We start from the raw sequence: 19,250 nt of genomic DNA on the forward strand, positions 1-19,250 counted from the left end.
TCTTTCAGTAATAGTACTGATAGTTTAGTGACCAATGGAAAATGCAAGTATACATTCTACCTAGAAAATAAAAAGTGTATTAGGGATTGTTTAATATGTATATTTAAATTCAAATCATGATTTTATTATAGTATTTTTTCTCTCACAAAGAATTTAAATAAAAAACTTCTCACTAATAATTCTCTCATAAAAAAATTTAAATCAAAATTCAAATTATAATTTAAATACACTTCTCAATTGGGACTTTGTGATTTTCTCTTAAAGCTGCAATTTGCATGAAGAAAAAAGAAACCAATAAAACTACCACAGGGACCAATGAGAGTGAAACCGGATTTGAGTTTGAAAATTTTGTGAGGAAGCTTTTATTGCCAACAAGGCCAAGTTGGGTCCTTTCCATAACCTGTTTGGCGAGTATTTTTGGCTTGCGATATTCCGTGACATCAGAAGCCGAATCCTGTGAATGATCCGTCTTTTTAGTATTTTGGATTTTGGTTTCTTTCAATAAATCTTCGTTAAGGCTCCGGCAGAAAGAATAGAGTATGAAGAATGGAGAGTTAGAGAGATAGAAAAGATTATAATAATTTTTCATATTGTTTGATATGAGTGAGATAAAGTTGAAATAATGAATAATAATTATTTATCTAATTATTATATTCTCTATTTTATTTATTTGATACTAATTTTTTTAGGGGTTAAATAGACATTTAATTTTAAAATTAAATGAATTAGTTAGATTTTTCCATTAATGAAAAAATTTAAATTGGTAGGTGGAGAGAGAGACTTTCTCTCCTCATGTCTCCTCTCCCTTCTCTCTTTCATCCAATCAAACAAAAGAATTATTCTCTCTTCCCGCCTCTCTCCCTCCACCCCTCTCCCTCCTGCTAAACTCACTCTGAAAGAAACAGACAGAGCCATTGACATAATAGCCTTTCTTTCTTTTTTCTTTTTTCCCCTTTTTTCTGGCTGGAATATGCAGAACGAACTCTTGGCAAATAACACAAAGATCCTTACTCTTTCACTATTTACCAGGAGATGCTTTGCTTGTCTTGCTCCTCAAGCCCAAAGAAAGTATACTTTCAATTATTAAAAACAAAAAAAGAACTTTTCTGACAGAATTAAAAAAATAAATTGTCACTAATCAAAAAAATAAATTAGTATAGTTGTTTATTTCAAACCGTTTATTTTACATAATAATATGATTTTGACTAAATTTATTATTAGAAACGGACTCTACTAACAAGAGTGTAACAAAAAAATAAGTTAATATTTAGTTCATAAATTTAAAATTATAATTTAAAATTATTTTTATTTTACGTGTATTTTTTATAAAAAAAAAATTTATAATAAGTTATGAGCCATGACACAATTTCTTTTCTAAACGCACGTTAAAAAAAGGACGATTTGGCGGGGACTTGATCCCAAAATGGTCACTGAGAGACCACGTGTCACGATGCACTTATTTTCACTTTTGGTTGGATATTGACCACATAATCCAGTACTTTGCAGACCACGCTAATAAGAATGGAATATCACTCATAAGAGCGTTCTCTCCCTCTCTCAAGTCCCTTTGCGAAGTCAAAAAAAAAGTTGCACCAAAGGGAAGTGGAATGGTAAGGACAGTGCTTGCAGTTGCTGTGGTATTTTTATTATTTTGTTTTCACCATATTTCTTTCTTTTCTGGTTCAAGTACGCTGACTCCGCTATTAGCCACCCAAAAAAAAAAAAAAAAAGTACGCTGACTCCGCCAACTTGCTTCTGCCAACTACTACAGTGCCCACTTCATTTGCGCACGGCAACTGTTTACTTTTACTGTTCTGTGGGTTTGAAAATTGGAAGCTCTCACGTCTAAGTAGACGTTTAGTTCATAGATTAGAATCATGTGATTAAAATTATTTTTAATTTATGTGTATTTTTATAAGAGAAAATACTATAACAAATCATGAATCATGATTCAAATTATAGTTTGAATCCTCTAACCAAACATCTCCGTCTTAAGAGACGTTTGGTTTATGGATTATAATCATAAAATTAAAATTATTTTCGATTTACGTGTATTTTTTATAAGAGAAAATACTATAACGAATCATGAACCATGATTCAAATCGGGATACGAATCTCCTAACTAAACAACTCCTTAATTGGGAGATAATCATCACAATATATTCCAAAAAAAAAAAATGAAATGGGATTTGTTTGTTTGAAGAGCAACAATAATAGTTCTTTGGAATCTATTCTCTTGATCTAGATCTACAATAATAATAGCAATAAAGTCATGAGGTAGGATTTGATACATTTTATTACCAAAAAAATGTATAATGCACCCAAAAAGCAACAAGAAAGGTTAAACAATAAACAAGTAAAAGACCAAAATGGTGTTTTCTGATTTTCTCCCTTTTTTTTTTTTTTTTTTTTTGCTGAAAGGATATAGTGTTCTTTATGAATAATAAATTTTGGCCACAGTTTCCATTTTCAGAAAATTGTTAAATCCATTAGATACTTTTTTCTTATGGTGAGTGATTGATTAGGATAGTTGCAACTTGCAAGATAAAAAATCTTGACTAATTATGAACAAAAAGAAATCACTTGATTTTTGGTCTTTCATTTCTTAAACGTATTTTATAAATATACAAAAAAATATCATTAATTGCAAACGTAAATTACGTGGGAAAGAGTAATATCAATTTCAGAAAACTGTAGACCTTGCTGTTTACTAAAGTAATATCGATTTCAGAAAACTGTATACTTTGCTGTTTACTAGGTGCGGTATTTATTATGTTGTATATTTCAGTAGGAGATATGTACAATTACTTGTACTGGATGATTGAACATCTCACTTAATGAAGATGGAAACCTTTTCATTTTTTCTTATATAACCTTAAAAACCTTGTTCTTAGATTACGATAAAATAAAAATTAAAAAAAAAGTACATATATATATCCTTCTTTTACAAGCAAAAGAAGAAAATAAAATGAGTGAACCAAGTAAAAAGGTGAGCACATCAGGACTAACATGCACAAAGAAAGTCGGGTAACCTTGCACTTTACTCTTTAGGTTTACAGTGGAATTTTTACACGTGGAAACTCAATCAGAATTTTACCACCCTTTTGTCAATCGGGCTTTGCTGGGTAAAAACCCAAGTAAAAAGTTAAAACCAAGAGGAGTGGTTGGGAATAAAAACGCACAAAAAGCATATTTCTTCTTTTTTTCTTTTCTGGTAAATTATTTCTTATTTTTTTAAGATGGAAATGTGACCATGGCAATGGTACTAGGGGTAAAAATAACCATGGTCAATTGGTGCACTGCTGCCCTGCCAACCTCTGAAGAACCAGAATCAACTTTCTCAACAACAACAACAAAAAAAAAAAAAAAAAAAAAAAACCCCTTCAAATTCAACCTTATTTCACATGAACGGGCCTTGCAAATTGTAAGGACTGAAAACTCTGTTTCAGCTACACCACTTTTATTTTATGGTCCTTTTTTCTCTTTCTTTTTCTTTTTTTTCAGCCCCTAATAATAAATAAATAAATAAAATAAGAATTATTTTCATAAATATTTTTGAAGTACGCATCTTATTTTAAAATGTCTTTTGAGATTTTAAAACAGTTCAAAACACTCAATAATATATATAGAAAACGAATGAAAATGTTCCTTTTACTAATTTTTGTCTATAATTCAAATAGATTACTGGTGTGACAGCATTAAATATTAATTAAAGGTATCAAATTCTGATTGAATTAACAAAAATAATTATCTTATTAAAAAGTAATAAAAACGAAACAAATAGAGAAAAAATGAATACCAGAGCTTTAAGGGTGTTAATTACTTCAAAACAATGCAAATTCAAATAATAATCTAGTGGGAATAACAAAAATCAAACCAACAGATCGGTGAGAAAAAAGAAAAAATTTGAATTTGAATTACCAAATTACTCAGTATATCAATAAAAAAAGGCTCTAGATCATCTTTGTCGATCTTCAAGTTGCCTTGACCACGTTGCCTTCGTCTTCTTCGCCAATCTGAGAACCCTCCATGCCAAAAACCCACCGGCCTCAACAGGTCTCACGACCCTCCACGGGAGACTCCCCAGACGTCTCAGATCTACCATATCTTCTTGTGCTCTCTCTCTCTCTCTCTCTCTTACGGTTTTCTCGTGTTCTCTATTAATCATTTTACAGATTTAATTAATACTTAATGGCCTTAATTATTTTGTATACGAATCCATCAGCAAATTCCGTTAAGTTATAGACGAAATTAGACGGAACGACGTTTTGAACTATTTTCTACATAACAAAGAATATTTTGAACTGTTTTAAAAAATTTGGAGCATTTTGAAACAAGTTACATAATTTAATAGGCATTTATGAAAATAATTATGCCACGTTCAATTCAGCGATTTAAATTTTTAATTTAAGTTAAGATTTTATTTTATGTGAGAATTTTTAATTATAACAAAAAAAAATTAAATATGACATTTTATAAAAAAATTTAACTGTAATAAAATTATAATTAAAAATTTAAATGGATGAAATTAACAAAACTTATGAAACCGACCCTAAACAACCGACTCGTGTCGGTGCCTTACTTTCCCACACATGGAACTTTGCAACTCTCTCTGTCTCTCACTCTATTTACTGCTTGGGTCATCTCAGCTTCCAACCTTCGAAGATTTACATTAATATTTGGACACTGATGACATTAAAATCTGTCATTCACTGACTCCATCAAGAATTAAGAATTTACAAAACTACAAAATAAAAAAGCCCATTATTCATTTCCTCTTCACAAGCTGGGTGGTGGTAATTTTGGTAAAATTAATAGCCTTTTGCTCAGTTGCTTTTTATGCTCCTATCTCATACAATTATACATTTGTTGCTTTTTCACTTCTTTGTTTTTACCTCTGTTGTTCTTGCTGTTGTTTGTTTGGTGTGGTGTGGGTTCTCTGAGAAGCTTTGGGTAGGTGGGCAGATGGGTCTAGCCTTCTAGCCTTCTTTTCTCTGTTCTTCCTCACTCTCTCTCTTGTCTTTCTCTCTCCTCTTTTTTCTCCCTGCCTTTCTGGCGGATAAACCGGTGAGTTTTTGCATAATCCAAATCCGAAAAAGCAAATATCTCCCTTGCTTTCGGTGTATGTGGTTTTTTCTGGGTTTTTCTCCTCTTTTTTTCTCTTTGATTATATATATGGCTTCATGATTTCTCTTAGAAAAATGACCTCAGATTAATCAAGAAATTATCAAGAAAGTTTCTTTACTACTAAGTATTATTTTTAGTTGCTCTGGCCTGAGTTTAGTGGCGTCTCTCTCTCTCTCTCTCTCTCTCTCTCTCTCTCTCTCTCTCACCTTCCCCCTCAGATTAAGAACTTAAATTCCTCATCTTTCACCAAGTTTTCTGCTTTTTCTTTGTTTTGTTTTGTTTTGTTTTTTTCTTTTCTTTATGCAGATAAGTTTGAAGTGTTGGTTGAACTGGTACACTTAACAGACATGCAATGGCTTTGAGTATGTTCATATTTTATTTTCTCGGCTTTCTGGGGTCTTATTTTCTTCTTCTATGGCTTTCTCTCACTCTTGGTGTTCTTACTGGATCTAAAAAAAAGTACATCACTTTAATTTGAGATTTGTTTCTTCTAAGTTGTTCTCATTTCTAGATTACAAATCCTTTGTACTTCCTCACCATGTCCCAGATTCTTTTCCTTGCTTTGTTATTATCGACCCCCCCAAAAATAAAGTTCAATTCTTTTCATCTTTTTCAGCCACCTTGTTAATTTTTTCGCTTCCCTTTTTCTCGAAACACCCACTCTATGTTATTTAGCAAGTTGTCGTCTTTTTCTCGTTTATCTTTTATTATTGTTTCGCAAATTGAGAAAGAACATGAAAGTTGATTATGAATATGATGTGGATCTTTTTTCCCTTTTTTCTTTTCTTTACATTTAACAGATAATTTCTTTCGCGTGTGAATCTTGTCTGTTACCACAAAAGAGATCTCTTTGGAGTATTTTTCTATCTACAAATTCACTCTCTCCTTTCCAATTATCTAGTTTTGTTCTCATTTTTGAATTATTTCTATTTCTATTTTGTAGAATGAAAAGATGGAAAAGGATAGCGATTTCCGGCAATGGGACGAGCTAATACCGGACGCTTTGGGGCTAATTTTCAGCCATCTCTCTCTCCAAGAGATACTAACTGTGATTCCCAGAGTCTGCAAATCATGGAGCAAAGCTGTTATGGGACCCTATTGCTGGCAAGAGATTGACATTGAGGAATGGAGTAGCCGGTGCCAGCCCGATCACCTTGATCGGATGCTCCGAATTCTCATCGCAAGAAGCTGCGGTTCGCTTCGAAAGCTCTGTGTTTCCGGCCTCAACTCCGACTTGATCTTCTCCTTCATTGCAGAAAAGTAAGCAGAAAAGAAAAGAAAAAAGTTTGTGTGTGTGTGTGTGTGCAAACCCAGTTTGTAAAAATAACTCAATAGGAAAGTTTTATTAGTAAAATAACTTTTTAAAAATTTTTATTTGCAAAATCACTGCAGAACGACCAAGAACGATCACTTTTTACAAATTTTGCCAATTTCACTTTGTTGGATAGTCATTCTAGCATATTTCTCGTTGAATTTTGAGTCATATGGACTAATTTGTATGCTTGTTAAAATGCTCAGTCTTTGTTTAGATAGCTTTTAATTAGATGGAACTTATGGAATTCCTTTGTCAATTGAGGTTAATTTGTTAGTTTATCTTTGTCCAGAGATCAGTTTGATTTTAGTTGAGATTCTTGTTATCATGTGTTTTTCCTTATTGGTTTTGCAAGTGCTGGTTCCCTTCAGACGCTGAGGCTGCCTAGAGGTGAGATGAGTGATTTGACAGTGGAACGGATCGCCGGGAGGTTTTCCACCATTACTTTCTTGGACGTGAGCTACTGCATTAAGATCGGTTCTCGGGCGTTAGAGGCCATTGGAAAGAATTGTAAGCTTCTGGTGGGGCTGTGCCGGAATATGCACCCTTTGGCTACTGCAGGAAAGCCTCTTGAGGACGACGAGGCTCACGCAATCGCCACCACAATGCCTAAACTCAAGCACCTTGAAATGGCTTACCATCTCATTGGCACATCGAGCGTTCTCCAGATACTCTCGAGCTGCCCCGAGCTCGAATTTCTCGATTTGAGAGGGTGTTGGAGTGTGATACTCGACAACAAGTTCGTCAAGGAGAATTTCCCAAAGCTGAAGGTGTTGGGGCCTGATGTTGTGGACTACTTCGAGAGGAACGATTGGGATGAGTGCTCGGATTTCTCTGATGCTTCGTCCGAGTACTTGGCGTGGGAGTTCATGACTGGCGGAATGGATGATTACTTTGATGATGAGAGCTTCGACGGAATGTGGGATGACGATGAGGCGAGCCTGGAGGAGCTTGAGCTGAGGTTCTATGAAGGAATAGATGAAGATGTTGAAGGGTATGGTTGGCCTCCGTCTCCTTAAAAAAGTTTCTAATGTTTTCTCTCTTGTGGAACTGTTAATTTGCCCTTTTTCTCTGTTTCTTCAGTAATGACTTGCCTGATGTTTTCTAGTTTGAACTCTACAATATGCTTTATAAGGATATGTATATGTTTTCAGTGGAATGAAAGTTGGTTTGTTGTTGTAATTTGGCATCACCATTAACACATTCAGATTTCAATAGTTGTTTGGTACCGATTTAGGGGCGGAGCCAGAAAATTAAGGGCTTGTTTTGGAGTAAAACTTTAAAAAAATTTAAACTCAAGTTCCAATTTTATTAAAGTTTATGTTCGTTTACAACGAATAGATGAATAAAATATCATTCATATACTCTATTAAAATTTTTTATTATCATTGAGTTTTTATTAAAATATTATTTAAATATAAATTTAAATTTTGACTCATTCAAATACAAATTTAAATAGATTTTCAATTTAAATTATAATTAAAATGTGCACATTTAAACACAAATTCAAGTTATAATTTTAATTTAAATTATAACTCAAATTTAATTTAAAATTTATACTCAAATTATCATAATTTAAAAATATAACCGAACAAGTGTTTAAGTTTCAAATTTGAGGGAGGGCAAACATGTATAATTTCAGGTTTTTAGGAAGGTAAACTATAAATTTTAATAAAATATACAACAAAATTAGAAGGAAAAAATTTCAAGTAGGGCGGCCGCTTATCGGAAAAGCGGCTAGTGATAGCTCCGCCCATGGTTATCATTTAGGAGGTAATGCAAAAGCTCTCCTTGGTTGATTTTCAAAAGTTACTAAAAAGAAGCAAAGCAACCAAAGACACTGAGCTTTCAAAGTGGTATGGATGTAGGATCAATGAAGTACCAAACTGAGCACTACAAGTAAAAATCTATGTAAATGTAATTAAAGATTGTTGCGTTAATAAACGTTTCTGAACTTTTTCTGGTGTTGGTTCTGGCAGGAGTTCTAGTTAAAAGAAGTTACATTAGATATTTTAGGCATAAAAGGCAAAAGCGACACGACAACTGAATTGGTCTCCAAGTTCTCCAACTTTCCCATAGTATATGATCGAGATTTGGCTCCACTGTCCACTTTCACTAAAGAGATGTGTCCTTTAATAATGGCAAAATAGCTTATTGAAATGGATTCTTTCCTATTGCTCCAATGTCTCTTTCTTTGTCTGAGGCCCTGAATGATTATTCAATTAAGAGAGAATTTCTCTCCTTCCTTTATTTGCAAGAGAAGAGGAGAGTGTTTCCCTATCGCTAAACTATATTGCTAGCCTGAAGCCTATATTGTTTTGTTGGTTATTATTATTATTATTATTATTATTTTTTAAATGGAGCATATCCTGATTAGGAATATGGGCACGATGTGTTTTGTCTGTTAGTCTGCAAAACTCTATCAATATGAAGACCTTAGCGACCAATCTCCTTCAAGGTCCCATCATAACTTAATCATGGCAAAACAATCAAAGAGGGACTTGTCTTGAAATAACTTATATATAAAACACTGTATGATATTATGAAAATATGACAATTTAATGAAATTTGATGAATATTTGCTTGTTTGGAACTGTGTTTCTTTCGGTAGAATATGAAATTTTAGTATGGTATTTTTTCATATCTTACCATAAAATTCTCACAATATATACATATAGAGTTTGTTTACAGTCCCCCAATTTAAAAATAAATGACATGTTTTATATGCGCCATCGTGACCAGCCATGTGCTATCGTAACCAGTTAAAGGAGTATCGTAATTCTCTTACGTAGTTATAACAATTACTATTTTAGAAATTAAAAGTCGTAATTCTTAAGCATATAATAATAAACGGTTGTCATGCGCACCCGTCATGAATAATTATGAATAATAAACGGCTGTCATGTACATCTGTCATGAATAATTATATGAATAATAATAATAATAAAAGACACATCAATAATCGATTGTCGTTTTAATTGTTAGTATCAGTTCTTTCATCATAACCAACTATCTTTTTTAGACTTGAATAATATTGTCGTGAAGGATTACATCTGTCATATTCTTTTTTATAGGCACATCCGGTCATGCATGAATATTTATTTGGAGTAGTGCATTACAGTTGTTTATTGCCATATGCTTAAAAACGACTTCTGATTCTTAAAATAGTAACTGTTACGACTCAATACAAGAGAATCACACTAATCATTTAATTGGTTACGCTAATCTTTCAGCAGGTTATGATGGGGAAATTTTTCCCATAAAAATTGTAGGAGACCACAGGAAAGGCCATATATATGTATGTGTGAAGAGAAAGATATTAGAGCTTCATACAGTAAGGTATTTCTACTTACAGTGCATGTTAAAACGTTAGATCTAATAAAAATCTTATCAAAATAATAATAGTTAAAGCAAAGATATCGCAATTAAAAACAGTTTCCTATGGGTAAAACATTACCATCAACGAATTTCTCATTATTTTTTATCCGCTCAAATCTCAATTGGTTTATTTTCCAACAATGACTTTAGAAATATAATGTTGCCTTTTTGAAAATAAATAAATAAACGAATAAAAAGCAGCTCCTCTCAGCCCTCAGGGCACTGATTGCCTTCTGTTACCAAACTCATGCAATAATTGAGCTCGAGGAAAAAATCAGCACTATGGTGTCATGTGAGAAACTATACATATGAGTGGAAAGTAGAACAGAGACATTTGTAAAAGATGCTCTAGAAATTCCGTGACAAGAGAAAAAGCACGAGTGTTAACAGATGAAATAACAGAAAATTCAATAATTGCGCTTTTTTACTTTACTAAAGATCCTAAAAGGACCCATTTATGCAAATGCAATAATATCAATGAAATATCACTCTCACTAATCACAAATATTGAGAAGATTTAAAAACCCCCCAAAATAAAACAAAACAAAGAAACGTCACGCTAATTTGGCCAAAGTTGGAATTTTAAAGAACAGAATCATTCTAGGAAATGTGAAGACTAAAGCAAAATTACAAGGTCTAGCTTTTAGAGTTTGAAGACTATAAAGATGGTTTATTGAACTCATCAAATCTCAGAGGAATATTGTTCGACTTGCACGGATGTATTCTCTATACGTGCCTAATGCCTTCACTAGCTACTAAGCAGCGGTCGCATGCCTACATGTGATTCATATCTTAGGATCTTGTACCCACAATCTCAAAAGGAGTATTTTTTAGGAGAGTTTCTCCCATAAGACCATACCAGAAAAATGAAATTACTGATAGTTCTATTTTTTTCAGTTGTTTTCAACCGTTAAATCTGCATTAAAAATTATATGTTATGCATACTTTTTTAATCTCATTTAATTTTAACCAGATCGAATGATCAGAAAATTGGTCTTACAGGTAGGACAACCTAACAGAAACAGTCTCTTTTTTTAGATATGTCTTAGACAAATCTAAATTTCATGGAACAAGTGTAAATGAAAAGAAATATTATGGCATGAAAATTGCAAGTTTCAAAGAAGAATGCCCAAGGAGACACCCCACTTGGGAAACTTGTAAGTTGCAGCCATCACCATCAGCTCTCAAAACTTGAAACCTATCTAGTTGTTAGTTTTGAAAATGATTTTCTATGCGGAAGCGTTTATCTAGTGGATCGTGTATAATAAAAATTTTAATAAATTTTTGAAATACTCTATAGAAACATTAATTAATACACGAATAAACTAATCAAATTAATTTATGAATAAATTTACCTAGCGAATGATGAGGTCGATAACTTGAGTTATTTGATCACGAACGTTCCTGGCTCCAAACTTGTTTAGAATACCCGAGTCTTCCTCGTCAATTCTTTCAATCTATGAAAACGTATATGTGGGCACACCTGAAACAAAACGGGATTAACACGCAAACACTCAAGTTTTCCACGAGCACCAACACATGCACGACGTAGAATCGGAGAGAAAATTTTCCTTTTCGTCACTCTATAAAACCGGCCACTATATGTTAGGGAGAGACAAAATTGTATTTTCTAATTTTCTACCATCTCTTATTTATAGAGTAGCTATCAGACTCTCATAATAAGTCTAAACTTTATCTCTAAGATAAAACTTAATAATTATCTCCCACTTCTATTTTATTTTAGAAACAAAAACCCCTCTCTCTCTTATCCGTAGGGGCCGGCACCACAAGGATATTTCCCCCTATAGTTGGCGCAAATTACAGATAGGGAAGGAGAAAAAAATTCTCTTTTATCATGCAGTTCAATTTTGACTCAAATTTAAATTCCAATTAAAGTCAAACTTAATTTAATTTGAATTTCAATTGGATAACTCATCAAATAAGTCAATCGGATAACTTAAAAAGCAAGCAATTGAATCCCATAGGCATTTTGACAATGCTGAGCGTGTACACCATGTGGACTCCTCCACATGTGTGTTTCAAAATTCAAATTTAAATAATCACATTTATTTAATTTATAATTAATTCTCAATTAATTATTCTTGAGAGTTATATTTAGAATTCCATAATTTTAAATTCTCATTTTGTCTTTAGTGTCTTGTAGGATTACAAGGACGATATGGGGACTCATAGACCTATAATTCTGAATTCAAATAAAATTAATAATTAATTAAAACTCTTTAATTAATTGATTAATTCTATTAATTCTAAAAGTTACTCCACTATAGACTTAGAATTGCACTCTCGTAACTATATATATAATTTACTTCTAAACTGTGAAGTGTCCATTTGATATAGCCATTACATATAGATCAATCCTCCATAAATAATTCATAATTAGAGTTAGGTGAAATCTGTTGATTCTCTAATGGACAGTGATTCATAAAATAAATTCATGAATCAAAGCTTCTACTAGTCCAAGTACCGAATCAATCTTCAAGAGAATTATTTATCTACTTCTTTCTCAAGAAGAAATGGATTTCATCTTGTATAATAACATTCTCGACTACTCACTTCATCACGTCTCCAAAATACAAGGAATAAGATTCAACATCTCAGAATCCGTACTAAGTAAATTAAAAGACACAAATCCATAAATAGAAGTCTGCTAATAATCTAGGATTAAGATCGTTCTATATATATCGACATATTCAATTAGAATTTCTATACTTAACAGAAATTATCAGAAATTCATATTATGTATGTGTCCCGGTTCCACATAATCTCATTATGCATAATACACTCATTCAATATCTCGTCATATTAACAGTACAGATAACATCATTCCCTTCTAAATGGGAACGATATGTATTGGTAATGTTTTAATTAAATATTCTAAACTTTAATTTAATTCATTACGAATATCATTTTGATTATTATTCTTAAATATTATCCTATAGCATATAACGCTTATCTACAATATTTAAGGTCACATAAATAATCATAGAATTTTCAATGATATTCATAAAATATTTAATAATATATGCACGTAAAATAATAAATAAACTTTTTTATTAAATAAATAATAAATATTATATTACATTTCATGTTTTTAGGACACCATTCCCAACACTAATTACTCTAACGAGCCAAAACCATTGAAATCTCAAGCTCACCTTGAAAACAAAATTACTAATTAAATCTAGAGTCAAATAAGCTTGTGTTTTGCTATTCGCTTTGTGATTTTCACTTTCTTGTACTCACACACATGCCGAAAGAGAATTCTATAGTATGGTGTGAAAAAATAGTTGACCGCTAAAACTATGGGTGCGTTTGGTTTCGTTTCTAAAAAGTTTTTCAAGGAGGAAAAAATGAAATTGAAAACGAAACGGCATTTGTTTAAAAAATGTTTTGAAAATGAAAACGAAAACAGTGAGAATGATTTTTTGAAAGAATTTTAGAAAACAGTTGAAAGTTATTTTCACTTCTCTGTTTTTATTTTCGAATACTTATTAATAATATTATAATATATTAATTAATAATTATAATTAAATACGAATTAACTCTTTTATTATACTCAAAATAATATTTTAAAAAACTAACCAAACGCAATTTTAGAATCGTTTTCAAAATAATTTTCAAAACAATCTCATTTTTACTTTTTATTGAAAATAAAATTATTTTAAAACTAATTTCAAACACACCACACCCTATGTTCTTAACAGTTGAATTGTATCAAGTTTTATCAATTTTGTGTGCTTTTTTTTTTTTTCCTATTTTCTATTTTAACGTGATTTTGATCAAACCGTGCACTGTCCTACCGTAAAAGGCTCATATGCCAAACATCGGAACTGGAACTATTAATATAGGTAATAGGATATACCTTGCTTAGTTGGCTACTAGCAGTATATGAAGTACTATTCCTGCACAGGAGTACTGGAGTCACAAGCAGAGTTTAACTTTAGCCTCCTTTTAGATTTAAGTTTTTAATTTAAATTGAGATGTGATATTTTTTTAAAATTTTTCACAATAACATAAAAAATTAGATGTGACATTTTCTGAGAACTTTTTACTGTAGAAATTTAAAACTGAAAACTCGAATAAGTGAAATGAACGATGCCTTTATACGCGATTTGTCATTGTTCTACATACGAGAATTAACCGTGGGAATATTATACATTATGGTATGTGAATTAAAGATGCTTCATAAATAATAGTAATATAATTACTATTGAATCACTGGTTTCACTTTTTCTCTTTTTCCCTTTCGGGCATTCACACAACAACTACGTCCATCTTACCAAACCCTTGCCAATTAAGTTTAAAAACAACTGAACACAAAAAACTGCATTATGCATGCACAAATACGACAACTTATTAAAGGGGATTTGAATTAGATCGTCAAGTTGAGAGAGCAGAGACATTTTTGCCTTTTTCTCTTTATTTGGATATATATATATATACGAGTTTTTAAATGGTTAGTCCTATTAATAATTATACTAATATGAAAATTTAATGATGTGAAGTAATTAAAATATAATTTCATTAATTATTATAAATTTTTTTTATTAATTATTTAATTTATTAAAGATCATATTAATATTTTATAATTGAAATAATGATACTCATCTGTAAATATTATTAAAAGTACCTATTACAAGATTTAAATGCTTATATTATAGTTTTGTAGAGTAGTTAGTAGAGTGAGGTGGGTCGGGTTTGAAATATATTGATTCTGTGGTCCCCAAAGGTAATAAAGTAAGAGGACGCGTTATAATCATCACTAACACGATTAGAAAAAAAAAAAAAAAATACAAACTAACACCTCTCTGTTCTCTCTCTTTTTTTTATTTGAAAAAGAAAAAAAAAACCACCTACAACAACAACTCGGTGTTGTTGAGAAGAAGATCAGTGCTACTGCTGTGCTGGAAAATGTTTCCTTTCTGTTGCCAAAACAATTTATTATCTTAACGAGAGTGTCCTTTTTCTAGACGTAAAATTTTTCCAAATAGAATTACGTCCAATACGTAATGAAAAGCGTGTTCAATATAAAGATAATAAATTTTAACCCCATTTATTTCACCGATTCAAGTTTTGTTATAGTAAAAGTTCTTAAAAACAGTCACATTTAACTTTTTTATTACAGTAAAAAATTCTCACATAAAGTTACATATCAACTCAAATCAACAAACTAAACGGAGCTTTTATCATTTCCCAAATCCACCATATTTGTCACGTCCTTAACTAAAGAACCTTAACATTGAAGTCATGAGGCTGCAGCTAACTGATCTTAGAAAGAGAAAAGAAAAGGAAAACAGTTACATTTTAAAGAAAAATAATATTGAGGCCGAAAAATAATCAGTGTGATGGAACCATTTTGTATTCTAGTTCACAAAAAAAAAAAAGCAATCATAAGATCATCTCAGGGAGTTTCTTTTTTCTTCTTTTTTTTTCCTGTTTATTTATTTATTTGGGTGGGGGAGTTTATCTTTCACTAAAAAAGTTCCAGGCAGTATCATAAAAAAATAAATTCTGAGAGCAAGAAAAAAAAAACAAACAACAAAGTAATACACTTGTATTATGTGTCTGAAAGAGCTAGTTATAATTAATGTATACACAGATTCATTTTTAATAATAACATATCGAACGTATTTGAAACTCGTTTTAAAATAATTTTATTTTTTATATGAAAATGAAAATGAAAACGTTATTTTAAAAATATGTTTGGTAATTTTATCAAGAAATTATTTTCAGTATAAAAAAAGTCATTAATGTCTCTGTCTCTTTTTCTCTGCTTGAGAGAGGAGAAAATGAAAATTAAAATGAAAAACAACTAAAAGTCGTTTTTTATTTCTCTTTCATTTTATACTGAACTAAAAAATTATTTTCATTTCTGTTTTTTATCTTTATTGCGCCAAACGCCGTTTTAATTATTGAAGTAGTTGTTTTATAGTAATACCTTTATATTGATTTATTGGATTAGTAGTGATTGTATTGTATTTATAGTAATTGTGTAGAACATGGAAATCTACAAGATTGAAAATGAAAACAAAGGTAAATGAGAGTTGCCAAAATTTTTACCGGGCCGGGTAATGGATTATTGGGCCCGAGTTCTGAGAGCACTCAAGCAAGGTGTCCAAATCCAAAAACATGAGGTCGTGGGTCATAAGTAGGGTGTTTTATGCGAGTATTTTTTTTTTCAATGAGAAAATGAGTGCGTGTGTATAAATTTTTATATCCTGTTTTTAAGTAATATTTTTTTATTAGTATAATTATTTGATTAAGAAATTATCAATTAAGAGTAAGAGTTAAGGAATAAAAATTTTAACTCGTACATTTTTAAGAAGTAAAGTCCTTGCCCATATTTAAAAAGAGTATTTGTTTTTTTTTTTCCATTTTTCATCCTTATAGTTTAAAATAAACTATTAATATGATAATTGCTTCCTACTCCTTATCGTTCGGTAGTTTTACTCCATTACATTATAATTGACAGAAAATTTAAAAATTCAGTTTATTATTAATTACATTATGCCGAGGTACACACCACCATGTAAAAGTGAGAAAAATACTTTTTGCATCTCTGTTCAACCAGAAAACTTTAAGATAAAAAATACATGCATATAAAAAAAAAAAAAAAAAAAAAAAAAAGGGTCGTATGAAGGGTTGAGATTAGTGGCAAAGTTTTCTCTCGCGGAATGAATATTCGTCGTAATCAAGTTTTATATAATTTGGAGTAATTTTCTTTAAAATTACAATCAAATATCTAGTCTTACTAGTCCCCAAATCCTCGCTACGTTTTGCTGTTAATATTGAGTCCTAGTAATACATAGGTAATCAAATTCCAGTAAAAAAAATTTCAGAATCGGACCAATCGCACATGCAACGTCACGGAGCCATAACGCAGCCAATCATAATCCTCATCCTTTTGTCGGATAAAACCATTCGGAATTTTTCAATTTTGCACCCGTAAGAAATGGGAATGTGCCAGGTCATGTGCCCATCTGATGACACGTGTCATTGGAAAGACAGGGAAAGGGGTGGGGCCGTAGGGTGGGTGGGGTTGGAGTTGGAGTTGGAGTTGGAGTTGGATTTGCAAGTGGAGGTGGGTAGGTGAATGACTTGGACCTTTTGCTTTTAGGCTTTAGTAGGACTCATCAATCGCCCTTTTGATTTCTTCTCTCTTTTTCAACCCTTTTCTTCACCTTAAGCTTAACCACCACTTAGACACTAAACTACCAAGGAAGATGGTTAGTTTCAATTTTAACCCTCGAATTATATTATTTGCCCCAATTTGGTCATTGAACTTCAAAATATTACAAAATACACCATGAACTATCCTCAGTATTTCATATTTGGCTCTTCAGTCACAAAAATGATTAAAAACTCAACGAAATCGATCGTCGCACGTTGTTAAATGCATGATCTTTTGAACAAATTAAACCTAAATGATTTGAAAAATAAAAAAAGAAGGAAAAAAAGAAATATCATATTCTTTCTGCACCAGCTCATTGGCAACGAAGTTCTCATTAAGGGTTAAATTTATTTAAATTCATCTTAAAGATCTGATTTGTCTACAATACTCTGATAAGTATTTTTATGATTGAAGAGCCAAACATGAAACAAGGAGCATAATTTATAGTGCAATTTGCTGCGTTTTAAACTTTAGAGGTCAAAATTAGAAAATAAACAAAATTATGGGGACCAAAAATGAAATTAATTCTAAGAAAATACTGAGGGAGTTTAAAGATTTATGTAATCTTAAAATTCTTTTTTCTACGTACATTTAATTTTTATACTATTTGCATTTAACGGGTAAAATGTATATTTTTTTCTAGCCAACAGATAACTTTGACTAAGAAAATGACCAAATGCCATTGAAAAGAAAATCAAATGCTAAAAAATTTACAAATTTGAAAAGAAAAACTAAAAAGGTTCCCCTTATTTATTTATTTATTTTTGAAAATAATGGAAATTGCATTCCACTAGATAACCAAAAAGGTGAACTAAAGGAGTTTGCTAAAAAAATAAACTAGTATTACAGGTAACAGGCGTTATCAGTTTTTGATTCTTTTGAAAAGAGGCACCTGGTTCAGGATAAGGCCTTTAGACCAAATAAACTATTGTTAGGTAATTTTGTTACCCAGACATCCCGGTACACACGTCCTCTTATCTTTTTTTTTTTTTTTTTTCTTTTCCCTTTTTCAAGAAATTAGTTGAAGCACATGTTATATTTGTGGATGATAACTTTATAAGTTTAATTTCGCTTTAAAATATGAAAAATTAAACTAAAAAAAAAAACATTCACAGCATTAAAAAAATAAAACAAAAAACATCTAAAAAATAAAAATGGATAAAAAAGTGAAAAAGGCAAAAAGGAAAAAAAAAAAAAAAAGAGAGGATGCCACGTGATTCTTGAGAGAAAAAACACTTGACTATTTTAATATTTAATAATTAATAAATTAATAGATTATTACATATAGATTATAGATTAAATTAAAAATTTATAATGAGTGACATAAATTATTCCTACTCTAAATTAGACTATTAAAAAGTTAATCCTAATAGTTGAAATATTAATACTGCAGAAAAAAATTCAAGTCATATCATAATTTTTGTCAGGAAAATAATTACATGTAAAGGTATTTTAATAAAAATAAAAAAATAGAGTAAACACACATTTTAAGGAAAATATTTTAATAGGGATAAAACAAGAAAAAAATATTCAAAAAAACGTATTGCATCAGATAAACTGTAGAAGAGTTTTCAAATGAAATAAGCAAAAATACAAAAAATACAAAAAGTAAAACAAAAAAATACAAAAAGAGTGAGAATTGACAAGTGGCAAATGGAGAAAGAGGGATGAAAAAAGAGTTTTGCTCTTTGGCCAGAATTTTTGCTTTTGTTTTTAGCCAGAATAGAAATAAAAGCTGTGATTTTTTAATAAGTATTTAAAATAAAAAGTTTAATGGGTCAAAATAATTTTTAAATTTTTTAATAAGTAATAAAAGTGTTAAAATTAAGTTTATAATGCCTTAATTAAATTTTGATACGAGTTTCAAAATCTATTAAGAAGTATTTTTTTTAGAAGTTATAATTTCTTACTTTGACTAGAAACTCTTCTGAAAAACCAAATCACTTATGACAGACCATCCAAACATGCTCTATATATATTACTAATTGAGCCACGTGTTATACATGTGAAGAATAACTTTTTTAGTTTGATCCCGTATTTTAATACGTGGCTTCTTTAGAAGCCTAGTTTGTTAACTAGAGGAACAAGAAAAAAGAATATTTAAAAAAAAATCTAAACAATATTTTTTAGAAGGATACTGCAAAGAAAAATGAATTGACAGAGAATATTATGGAAAGAAATAAAAAGACAACGGACAAAAAAAAAGAAAAAATTTAAAAAAAAAAGAAAAAAGAGATAACT

The 19,250-nt window shown here is 30.7% G+C and overlaps 1 protein-coding gene across 5 annotated transcripts; it reads left to right on the top strand.

The window, feature by feature from the left end:
• The first annotated feature begins 4,875 nt into the window (after positions 1 to 4,875).
• On the top strand, positions 4,876 to 7,621 carry LOC21395933 (F-box protein FBW2). 5 transcript variants are annotated; one of them, XM_024167109.1, is made up of 4 exons: positions 4,876 to 5,067; positions 5,434 to 5,489; positions 6,071 to 6,387; positions 6,795 to 7,621. In XM_024167109.1, the coding sequence occupies exons 3-4, from the start codon at positions 6,080 to 6,082 to the stop codon at positions 7,456 to 7,458; spliced, it is 972 nt and encodes a 323-aa protein (XP_024022877.1). In that variant the 5' UTR covers positions 4,876 to 5,067; positions 5,434 to 5,489; positions 6,071 to 6,079; the 3' UTR covers positions 7,459 to 7,621. The 5 variants fall into 5 exon arrangements, with proteins under 5 accessions (XP_024022877.1, XP_024022876.1, XP_024022880.1 ...); XM_024167110.1 differs by lacking the exon at positions 4,876 to 5,067 and adding an exon at positions 5,104 to 5,122; XM_024167108.1 differs by lacking the exon at positions 5,434 to 5,489.
• Positions 7,622 to 19,250: the final 11,629 nt, after the last annotated feature.

The sequence above is a fragment of the Morus notabilis genome, unplaced genomic scaffold (assembly GCF_000414095.1).
Source record: "Morus notabilis unplaced genomic scaffold, ASM41409v2 Scaffold1012, whole genome shotgun sequence".
In the NCBI taxonomy this organism is placed as follows: Eukaryota; Viridiplantae; Streptophyta; class Magnoliopsida; order Rosales; family Moraceae; genus Morus; species Morus notabilis.